Here is a 12,064-nt window from a genome sequence, read left to right on the forward strand (position 1 = left end):
GCCCACAGGTGTGAAGATGAGTATCTTGTTTTCCTATAATTAAATGATTGATTCATTGATAATCTGAAACACTTGGTCCTCTTGTTGTCTTTGACTAATCTAAAGTCTGAACATTTGGCTGTTAAATTCAATTAACATTGATAACAGCTAAAAAAAAAAAAAACAACAAAAAATAGTCACCTTTGCAGAAACGCTGCACATTGTTAAATGACTTTGGTACATACTTATTTCTTTCCACTACACATGAATCTTTCTACAGTTCTTGAGGTGCTGACTAAGAACAAAATCACTATAAGAAGATATCTGGAGGAATTGTATAAGTAATCCATTCAGTCACCAGAAAAAGAAAAATAAATAAAGCTGAACATTGTATTTTCTGAGATCTGCAGTCATTCAGAGCTGCTGTTTGTTTTTGATGTGTTACTGAATTGTTACATCCACTTTGGTGCTTATTTTGCGTTGCATTATCTGCTGTATCTATAAAAGTCTTTCTACTTCTGTAAGCTCCACAAAGTTGATGAGCTTTGCTCAATATATTTGCACCGTTTTGAACGGATCCAATCAGAATCTACTACAGCAGTAATTAGAGATGAACTAAAGGAGGCAACACTCCCACAACCTCGTTTTTGATTTTGATCATGAACATCTTTCATAAAAGCATGTGAAGAAGAAGTTAATTCAAACTGGTAGGTGGCACTTAAAAACCAGGTGAAATTCATCTCCATCAATCCATTTTCCATCCTGATACTTAGAAGCCATTTATCTGCACACACTTAATCACAATTGGCCTTCTAACGGCTGTAAAATGACACCAGTAAACGCACACCGCCAATCACAGGAAGCACAAGCACTTCACAGTCTTTGCATTTCCCTTGTTTTTTTTTTTTTTTAGTAGAGTGGACATTTTTCCTCTTCTTATCAGTTACTATCAAGGATCTGTGGTGCATAGATGCAGAGGAGACAACACGCCTAACTCTCCCACTCTTCCCTCACCACCTCCATGCAAGGAATAAACCCTTTTATATGCAAATAAAATCAAATCACATATCATTGGACACAGGGCCATCTGGAAGAGGGAATGAAGGGGAGAGATTTTTGGGGTCCATCCATAAAGTCAGCAAAATGATGGTCCACTGTTCTATGAATCTGTGATATCCATATTTATTTATTTATCTGAATAATACTCACTGTTATCCATTAACTTTATTATTATTTGGGCTACAGCATATAGTCATCTTAAAGATGTAAATCCGTGTTTGATCAGGAATAAAATGGGTTAAAATTGACCAAAAATGGTGAAAAATGGATTTTAAAAACCACAGACAATGGTTAAAAGATGCAAAATAGAGTGGCCAAAAATGGACGTAAAAAGGGATTAAAGTGTTAATATTGAAACAATTTAAACTGGGAAATAATGGGCATGACAAATCGTAAATGTGGTTAAATTGGCAAAAAATATGCCCGAAATATGGTAGAAAGAGGTTAAAAGTGACAATAATGGGTCAACATATGTGACATTAAGTAGATTAAGTGATGGAAAGGGTTAATAAGTGCTGAAAATGTCTTGAAAGTTAAAAAAAAAATGTGCAGAAACCGCACTGAAATTTGATGGAGACACAGCAGAAAGGAGTAATGTAGCAAAAATGCATTAAAAGGAACAAAAATATGGCGAGAAAAAGTCATGAAAATAGGTTAAAATATGTCAGGTTTGGTGTAGTTGCAGAACAAGGTTAAAAAATAAGCAAAAATGGGCTCAAATTTTTCAAAAAATATTTGCAGATTCTTGAAGGCATCTGACGACCCTTAAGGTTGAGAACCTCTGCAATAGAGTGGAGCGAACCAGCTTTACAATAAATCAGAGGAAACTGTCAACATTAGGTTAAAAAGGATTTTAATCCCTTCTGATTCACAGAGGACAGTAAAAAGATAATACACAATTACATTCTACAACTATACAATGATTCATACAGGTGAGATTAGATGCCCCTACTTCTGCTTTAATAGACAACCATAATCCTAATCTCGTGCTGCTAAATACTGCATCTGATTTTCAGAGGTGAAAGTAATGGATTACAAGTTCTCACGTTACTGTCATCGAGTTGCTTTTATGGGTACATTTCTAAATCAGTAATTAGACCCGTATTTTAGGATGTTTTAAATTAAGTAATTTGTTACATTTCTACACCCAACTGTTATGGACTAAATTATACATATTTTGTGATAATTTTTTATTTCACATTGAACATAATCCATGTGTTCTTAGTTGTGCCATTTCTGATCAAAGCACAGCCACTTTTCTGGTTTCATGTTGTGGTTTCTACCTATTATGGTATTACACACATGGCACATTTGGTCAGGCACTGTTTTATAGTTCATAAATGTAGCACCAGTGGACGTGCACTGTAGCTGTTCCCACTCAACATTCTTGAAGCCAAAAAACAGCGCTAAGGGGTGCTTCCATCTTGCAAATTTGACGTCATTTGGAGCCAGAGTCTGTGCAGTAGGGTCCGGTGGGAGGAGCCCTGGTAACACAGCCCACCCATTTAGCGTACTGCCCTGGTGAGTTACGCACAGCCCAGCTACGCCAAGAATGGCTTGTTCAGATCATAGAGGTTAGTACAAATCCACAATATATTTCAGCTCAAATATCTCGTTGAATGGCGTCTCAAAGATGTAACTGCTATTCACAGCAAGTCTGTCAATCATTATCATATATGATACAAAAATCACGTTTTTCAACCTCAAATAACTTATTTAAAACAAACTTCACAGAAAAAGGACCACTTGAACACAATGTAGGGTGATAACCAATGATCACAGCAGAGTTTAGGTTTGAAATAAATTATGTGATGAGTATTTTAACGTTAGTTTGACCCATATCCCATCTGTCATTGAGGAGGCTGGGTTTATGAGCTATACTGCAGCCAGTCAGCAGGGGGAGCTCTAAAAATAAAAGTGTCACTTCCAGTCCATTCTTTTTACTGGCTATGATTTATATTTGGAGCCTGATAAATTTTTTTTAATTTAATTAACTGGTGATATTTAAAGAATTGTACATTTTAACAAACCTTTTATTTTATACAGATGGCTTTATGAAAATAAATTATGTTCCAATCGTGAAAGATTTCATCTCTTCCTTTATAAGTTTATACATGAGTTGTTTACTGTATGCAAGGGAACCGTGGAAAGATTTAATACCGAAAATAAATGTCGGAGAGTGAAAGTAAACAGTAACTTTTATGTGATAAGTTTTTGTTTATTTAGACAAGGTTTTTCAGTAAATTTGATATCCTGACATATTTCAGCTGTCAACTGCCAGTCTTCCTCAGAGGTGTAAGTCTAAACATATCAGTCGTTAACATTTCCTGAAAAACCTTGTTTGAATAAACAAAACCTTAACATGTTTAAAAAACTTTTAAATATACTTTTACTTGGAATATTATTTAATTGAGCTACTTTGTACTTGAGTATTTTATGTATGTATTACTTGTACGTGAGTACAATTTCAATCAAGTAACAGTACTTTTACTTTAGTAGGATATATCAGTACTCAGAGTTGTAAAGACTACTGATATAGCCTACTCAAGTAGAAGTACTGTTACTTGGTTGAAGTTGTACTCAACTAAAAGTAAGACATGCATAAAATAAGTACAAGTAAAAAGTAGCTCAATTAAATAATACAGTAAAAGCTATAAGTTATTTTCACTCCCCACAACTATTTTTGGTAATAAATCTTGCCACGGTTCCCTTGCATACAGTAAACATCTCATGTATAAACTTAAAAAGGAAGAGACCTTACACAATTGGAACTTAATTTATTTTTCCCAAAGACATTTGTATAAAATAAAAGGTTTGTCAAAATGTATAATTATTTCATTTTTTTTTTAAATTATTAAATAACACCAATTAATTAAATTCAAAATAGAAAAAAACATGATCAGGTTCTAAGTATAGCTACATTTATGAACTCTAAAACATGCCTAATATGACATGTGAGTAACAACATAATAGGTAGAAACCACAACACGAACCATAGAAAGTGGCTGTGAGTTGATCAGAAATGGCACGACTAAGAACATAATGGATTAAGTTCAATGTAGACATGTGTCAAAATTGAGGCCCGGGGGCCAAATCCGGCCCTATAGAGCATCCATTTCAATTCGCAGGAGAAAGTAAAAATGACAATGAAAATATGAATTATTGCGTAAAAGACCAAATAATCTAGTTGTGAATGCTTCGCGATATTTTTAAGGGCTTGCATTTTTCCTTTGTTTATATCACATGAATGTAGTCATTTTTCCTTGCAAATTGTGAAAAAAACAAATTTTTTCTAAAATTTCTCGCAATTTTTCACAAACAATTCCACAAACTTCCTCTAATAATATTTTATTATTAATATGATTAATTCAAAGTTAATTTAACTGATATTGAAAATAATGTTAAAATTGTTTTTTCCCCCACAAAAAAATTGCAGCCTACTTAAGATCAAAATGGTCCATATTTGGCCCCTGAACTAAAAATGAGTTTGACACCACTAATGTACACCATAAAACAGAAATAAAGAAATGATCACAAAAATTTTACTTCGTAATGGTTGGGTGTAGGAATAGAACAAATTACTTTTCTTCTTTTAAAACTAAAATTGTTTTAGAAATATACAAGTACCCATAGAATAAACTCAATTACAGTAACGTGAGTGCTTATATGATCCATTACTTACACCTCTGCTGTCTTTGATCAGGGTCATGCCTTCCGTCTCCTTCCTGTTGCAGGGTAACACTGCCATCTAGTGGCCAAAGAGGAAAACACGCCTGGAGTCACCTCTGCTCACATAAACCAAGGTTTTATTTATTTACAGTGTGTGCGAAATAACTACAAAATGAAATGTACACTCACCAAGCATTCCAATACGTTTTCACACTTAGATGTGAGAGCTCACACACACACACACACACACAGACACACAGAGAGAAAGAGAGAGAAACACACACTAGGGGCTTTTTCGGGTAGAGAGCATCTTCCCATTGCTTGCTTTCATCAGAGCCTTTATGGCCCTCGCCCTCATTTCCAGCTCCAGTAGCTCCAGCTGTTGAATGGAAGGCTGTGACACGGAGGAGGCGGAGCCACTAGGAGCATTCGCTGCAGGTGAAGCCACTTGTGTGGGCTGTGGTGGGACACTACTACTGTTTTCAACGTCTTTGCTAGAAGACGAGGACAGAGCTAAGATCTCCTTTACGCTTTTGTCAATGTCGCTCTGAATGTCTTTCTTTGGCTCTGCTTTAGCAGCAGTTTGTTTCTTGGCTAATTTTTCAGCCACATCAGCAGCTTTCACCGTCTGATCGTCCTTAGGCCCCTCAATGTCACTGTCGTATGTGTCTGCGTTAATGCTGAGGACGTCGCTCTCCTCACCAGAACCTCCTTCTTCTGTGGAAAACCATCCCAGTCAATACTTAAAGTAAATTTTACCTAATTCCAGAAAAGTTCATTTTGTCTTCTTTTTTTTTTAAATAAATATGTCAGTTTAATTTATTTAGACAACTTTTTTCAGGAAATTTATATTGATCTCCTGACATGTTTCGACTGCCAACTGTCAGTCTTCCTCACAAGCATCTACTGATCAGGGTTAGGGTCACTTACATTTTTCAGTTACAATTATGTTTACAAATACAATTCAAATACCATTGAAGTTTTCAGCATTATTTTTTTCAATTAGAATGATTTCTTTATTCTCAGAAAGTCAATTACAATTATGTTCTCAATTAATTACAGTTAATCACAATTACTGAGCCAGAAATGAAAAACCCAATAAAAGTTCACCTTCCTCTAGTGTTAGAATCTATTATGATGACGGGTCCTAAATCAGTTGTAAAATACACTAAAAACAAATATCTATAATTTAATTTATTTCCTATCTATTGATTACCCTGTTAGGCTAACTAATCAATACAAATATAGGTTTTAATATTGATGGTGTGGGCGTCTACCTTTTTCTTGTGTCAGTATACCCGTCTATTAAAAAGATTGACAAGGTAAAATCTGGGAAAGCTTTATATGAAACATATTTTAATAATTGTGAACTACATATGTGTAGAACTGTAACATGGTTCCCTAGTTTTACATTAAATTATAACTTATAATTTTTTATAGAATTTTCATGGCAATTACAAAGTCAATGATCGAAAGTCAATTACAATTTAATTATGATTACAACAGTGACATTTTAAAAATCACAATCATATTTACACCTAGGGCTGGGCGATATATCGAATATACTCGATATATCGCAGCTTGTAGTCTGTGCGGTGTTGAAAATGACCATACCGTTAAACTCGCGGACTTTTTTTTTTTTTTTTTTTTATAAATATCTTAGTGGCATTATGCACAAAAGGTGCACTTAAATTTAGTGTTGTTTTGAAATGTCATCTTAATGACAACATGCACAAAAGGGCACTATTTGTTTTAAAATATTGTAGTGGCATTATGTACAAAAAGTGCACTTTAATTTTGTGTTTTGAAATGCCATGTGAGTTGCATCCTGCACTAATGTCTTGTTTTGAAATGTCTCTGTGACAATTTTGCACAGAACGTGCACTTTCTGTTGACAATTTTATGTTTGAGCCACTCACTGTTTAATAAATACAGTTATGTCAACTTTGACTTAGTTGTGATATCCCCTTTTTTGCATGAAAGTTTAAAATTGGCATATATTAATGCAGTATGATCAAGAATGTTTTAATGTAGACATATAGAATCATCATACTGGTGTGATTTTGTGCATCAAAGTGTTAATTCAAGGGTAATGCAAAATATCGAGATATATATCGTGTATCGTGACATGGCCTAAAAATATCGCGGTATTTATAAAAGGCCATATCGCCCAGCCCTATTTACACCATAATTGTAATTAATTTGGTTGGGGTCAATTATAATTGTAATCACATAATTGATAATTAAAAGTATTTAATTCAGATAATTCACTTTGTAATAGTAATTGATGTGGAAATTCTATAAAAACTCATTTATGATTTAAACACAAACCTGGGGAATCATGTTACAGTTCTATGGCTTACAAATGTGTACCTTTAACAATTATTAAAATAAGTTTCATATTCACTTTTCTCACTAACTGTCAGTTCTGAGGATCGTTTTACCATTTAAAAAACAAAAAAAAAAGAAACCAACTGGTACACAGACACAAAAAAGACTCAAAAATATTAATACCAATATTTTTATGGATAAGATAGTCTAACATGGTAAACAATAGACAAATAAAAAATTGATAGATAATATTTTTTAGTGTATTTTATAGCTGATTTAAGACTAACAGATGCCGACAGAAGACATAGCATAAGTTTTATGGGGTTATTTATTAAAGGCTCAGTAATTGTAATTTAACTTTAGTGATTGAGAACTTAATTGTAATTGACTTTCAGAGGTAAAGTAATAATTTAAATTGTAATTAGTACAGTGTACATTTTAGGACATCCTCTGGTCTCAGAGTGATATATCGGATATCAGTCATTTATCAGACCAAATGGACTCAGGCCTTTAAACACGACAGGGTGGTTTTATTTTGAAGGAACCGAAAGCACACATGAATAAGTAAGTAGAAAAGCTGTGCTATCCTTTTATTTTTTCAAAGTTAAGGTATATCAATGTATTGTTTGATTAATAAATACATAGTTAAACAAAAATGTATTATATCTTAACCTTTAAAAATAAAAAAAATAAAAAAGAACAGCGTTAAAATCCAGATAGGTAAATACACATGATGTCATCAATATGTGAATAATTGAAAAGTAATTGTAATTCTTGTAACCGTTTCTGATCGCTTTCATGTGTCCTTATGAGTTCTTTCTGGGCGTGGCCAACTGAAGAGTTAGGGTTAGGGGAAACGCCCAGAAACAACTCATTAGGACACATGAAAGTGATCATGAGATGCCTCTGAGGAAGACTGACAGTTGGCAGTCAAAACATGTCAGGAGATCAAAGTAAATTAAACTTTAACATATTAAATTGTTTTTCTTTACATGGAAAATAATGCTTTTAAATAACTGAATACCTTGTTTGGGTTGCTCTGTTTTTGCCGTGTCCTTAAGGCATGATGTGGAGTCAATGTTATTGTCTTGTCTTAATAAAACAAATAAAAGACACATGAGAAAAGCACAAAATTCAACACATGCATTAAAAAAAAAAGAAAAGAGTGATTAACTGTGAACTCACTGGCTTTCAGAGTTGTTGTTGCCTTTTCCATCACAAAGCTCATCACCTTGACCACAAAAGAAAGGAAAAAATGGATTTAATCACCTGTTTGAAGATGAAATTAAAGTATAAAAGTTTCAAAAGTGGCAAAACGTCAATCTTACCTGTTAGAATCTGAATAAGATTTTTCTCAGGGATCGGCATCAGTTGCTCGCAACATAGTGTTTTGATTTCCTGTAAACTACAGTCCTGGAAATAATGACAGGTTTAAAAAGCATTTTTGACTACGCTAACACAGTGGAAGGCGGCGCATACAGTTCTGCATCAACACGAATTTTGGTCGATATATATGTGTTTATGAAGATTTTGCTTTGTTTTGGTTTTACATTGAAGTCAGCTGTATAGCATGCGATGCACATAAGAAACAAAATGCAAAGGGAACATTTCAAATGCAAAAAAAAAAAAATTACACAAATAAATAAAGGAAAGAGACTATTTTTAGTTTGGATTGCTTTGATTATAAACCAGACTTTTCTGCTATGATTTCAACTAGTTGCACTAATCACCTTGAATTCATCAGGCAGCATCCTCCGGAGCTTCTTCTCTCCCAACACTTGAAAACACTGCTCCAGCAGCTCCTGCTTGTCACCAACGTACGCTGTGATTGGTTTAAAGGCAACGCTGAGGTCCAGTCCTCCCTCCTCAATGTCACTACTGATCCTGTCCAGCTCTGTGTCGGCCAGCTCATCCTTTGGCTCCTTTAGGTGTTGAAAACAACAAGAAATATTTAGATATTTGTTAAAGAAATTATATTCATGCATACACATATGTATTACTTTATGATCTTAGTAGTCTTTCATATAGTTAATCTCAAGTTTTTGCCCTTTGAATAACACATTAGTGTTTCTCACTTAAACTCAAAGTAATGTCAAGTTAAATCATTAACTGCATAATGTCAAGTTAAATCAATAACACACTGGGACAGGGTTGGGCTGACATCCTTATCTAAGGTTTTTACCTTTTTGCTCCCTATCGAAGGTTTTGTTAGTAGATGGTTTACATCACCACCCACTTTTACAAGTATAAAATATGTTCCATTTTTGTTCTTTTTCAGACAATCAGCTGACTTCTACTGCAATTGTCTCCTTGGTTCTTTCATTAAAACCAAAGCTCATTTCTCAGTGTTTTCTTCTTGACTCTTACATGGTGGTTTTTTCTCTCTCATGTAACAATATTGGAAATAAATTCTAGTTTAAAATTAAAGCTTTTAATCCTTTTGTTGAATTGAAAACAACCCCAAAAAAAAAAACCCAACAATATTATACATTATAGAGGTCACTATTGCTTCACTTAAAGATAAGGGTGTCCCGATATCCATTCATATTTGTCTGATATCACAATAAACAAACAAGTATTGAATTAAACTAATTATATGGGCCTGCATCTAAAATCACTAACACATTGTTTATATTGGTTGATGTTATTTTTCAGAGTCTTCTAATTTTACTTTTTTTTTTTTTTTTTTTTTCAATTGTATTACAATCTTACATTTAGGTCAATTTATTGTTTAGGGTGTTCTATAATGTATATTATTTATTTAATACAAGTGGAGAACAATTTTACATTTAAATTAAGCTAGTGTTTTTTGTTTCGCACTTTAAAACTTTTTTTTTCCTCCATTGGATTTATTGAGGTTATTTTTCAGGGTCTTCTAACTTATCCTTCATTTATTCTATTCAATTATAAAATATTATTTTGTTTGGTTATTAATACATGAGTCAGTTTTCCACCAATTCTAACAAGCCTTTTATGACATTATAAAATACAAAACAAGTAATAAACTGTTTGATTCGTGCCGATATCGTATTGGATTGATATCTGTAATATATCTTGGTAGTTGAATAAGTTATATATGTACAAACTCTAGTTAAATATCTAATCTTTTACATTTATTCCCACACAAACAATTTAGGTTAAAACTAAATACTAAAGTTTGGAGCGAGTCCACACCACTTATCCCACAGTGTTATTTCTGCAAACGTTTTATTTTACAAACACTGCCGTAGAAAACTAACTCGCTCGCTCCTGTAGTAGATAAGATAGTTGAGCAACTATAGGACATTTTAGCATTTAACACAACACTAAATGGTGCACATTCATCATGTATATAGGAATACATGCTATGTCGGTCATTCACGTGTAGCCATAGTTAACGTCTAATTGTCACCAGGTGTGGAAAACATTTAAAGAAAACTCACCTCCGGTTTGCATTCCGCGCTTCTTCGTTTCCTTCCGTCACGTCGATCTTCGGGCACCGAATGTTTCCTCTTCTTCTCACTGCTCCGTGATTTTCTTTTCAGCATTTTAAACTAGGTTTTTTTTTAAATCCCTTTTAACTCAAAAAATAACATTCACAGCTGCTGCTGTCCCATGCTGTCGCAGGATGATGAAGTCACCGGATATACGTCTTCTTCTTCGCCTCGAGTTTCCGTTCACATGGAGATTTTTGGCATTTGATACCTCCTACTGGACAAAAGCGTTATTGCACCAACCGAAATGTCAATACATAACTCAAAATTAAACTTAAAAAAATGGAGATTAAAGTTAATGAAACGGTTTGAATACACACTAAATATAAATATGAACAAAACATATTGCGCACATTTTTCAATCTTTTATTTCTACATTGATTTATTATTTAAATTAGAGTAAATTGTCCTTTTTAATCTCACATTGGGGAAATGCCCTTGTCACAGCAGCAAAGTGATAAAACAAATAGGAAAAATAAAATGCACTTCACAAAAAAACATTTTTACAATATGGTACAAAATATTTATCAATAATAATAATGATAATAATATCCAAAACATTTTACCACCATGCGATATACAAATGAGTATGGCTGACTTTTTTTTACAGCAGCAATTATGGAAACAAAAAAAGGCACTGGAAGTAATATTTAACAGTGTTTTTCAATCTTGGGGTTGGGAGCCCATGTGGGGTTGGTTGAAATTAAAATGGGGTCACCTAAAAAGGTCAAGTAATTAATTAGAAAAAAAAAAAAAAAAAAAAAAAGACACAAGACACACAATAAATATCAAATACCTAACACAAAAAAGGTTGGGAACCTCTGATTTAACAGGAAAGAAGAAAGTATGGAGCTGCTGTAACTGGCTGCCCCTCAGGCAGCACCATATTAAAATAGTATAGAAAAGAGTAATGAATTTGCATTTTAATAGTAAATATGTCTGTGGAAAATGACTTTTTTTTTCATTTTTAATTCTTAAAAAAACTTTTTTGGAGGCAATGAATCAGTATTTCCTCATTTTTCCCCCTGATTTTTTTTCAAAACATAAATGTAACCTTTTAAAAAAACTAAATGAATGAGCACTTTTTAAAAAATGTTATTAGCCTTTATTTAGTCAGTAGAACCACGTTGAGAATAATAATCTCTTTTACAATTGTATCGTGGCAGCAGTACATAAAACAATAAAACAAGTTACAGTGTCAAAATAAAAGTTAAATGTTTGTAAAACAAGTAAATAGCACAGAAGACCTGAGGGGAATTCCATAAAGCGGGTTATGTTCAAACTATGAGTATGTTTGGGCTCAAATGAGGGGAACTCTGAGTATCCCATTCTTAACCGCTGGGTATGTTCTTCTCTGAGTTTGTTACCATGGTAACATTGTCCGTGAACTAAATTTGGGGCGTATTTCATCAAAGTGTTGATGAAATAGTTGAACCAGGTTTATGGTTTAGACCTGGTTCAACTAAGCTGTCCGTGACCATGCTGGCTTTCACCATTTCATCAAACTCTTCTCAGCTTCAAGCTCCCCAGCTGAGCCGAGCCAGCTGACAGTG

General features: G+C 33.6%; 1 protein-coding gene across 2 annotated transcripts; it reads right to left on the minus strand.

Annotated features, from left to right (window-relative positions):
- Positions 1–4,770: 4,770 nt before the first annotated feature.
- On the minus strand, positions 4,771–10,682 carry caap1 (caspase activity and apoptosis inhibitor 1). 2 transcript variants are annotated; one of them, XM_028474787.1, is made up of 7 exons: positions 10,461–10,682; positions 8,769–8,960; positions 8,367–8,451; positions 8,224–8,269; positions 8,063–8,130; positions 4,992–5,424; positions 4,771–4,786 (listed from the first exon to the last, which is right to left on the minus strand). In XM_028474787.1, coding segments are annotated over exons 1-7 (930 nt in total). In that variant the 5' UTR covers positions 10,566–10,682; the 3' UTR covers positions 4,771–4,785. The 2 variants fall into 2 exon arrangements, with proteins under 2 accessions (XP_028330588.1, XP_028330587.1); XM_028474786.1 differs by lacking the exon at positions 4,771–4,786 and having other exon boundaries at positions 4,828–5,424.
- Between the last annotated feature and the right edge of the window lie 1,382 nt (positions 10,683–12,064).

This window comes from Gouania willdenowi, chromosome 18, assembly GCF_900634775.1.
Source record: "Gouania willdenowi chromosome 18, fGouWil2.1, whole genome shotgun sequence".
Classification (NCBI taxonomy): domain Eukaryota; kingdom Metazoa; phylum Chordata; class Actinopteri; order Blenniiformes; family Gobiesocidae; genus Gouania; species Gouania willdenowi.

Coding starts and splice junctions, on each gene's coding strand:
- caap1 (XM_028474787.1), bottom strand. CDS start 10,565: ATGCTGAAAAGAAAATCACGGAGCAGTGAGAAGAAGAGGAAACATTCG. Junction 8,270..8,366: donor TCTTATTCAGATTCTAACAG/GTAAGATTGACG, acceptor TTTGTGGTCAAG/GTGATGAGCTTTGTGATGGA. Junction 5,425..8,062: donor AACAGAGCAACCCAAACAAG/GTATTCAGTTAT, acceptor GGTTTTCCACAG/AAGAAGGAGGTTCTGGTGAG.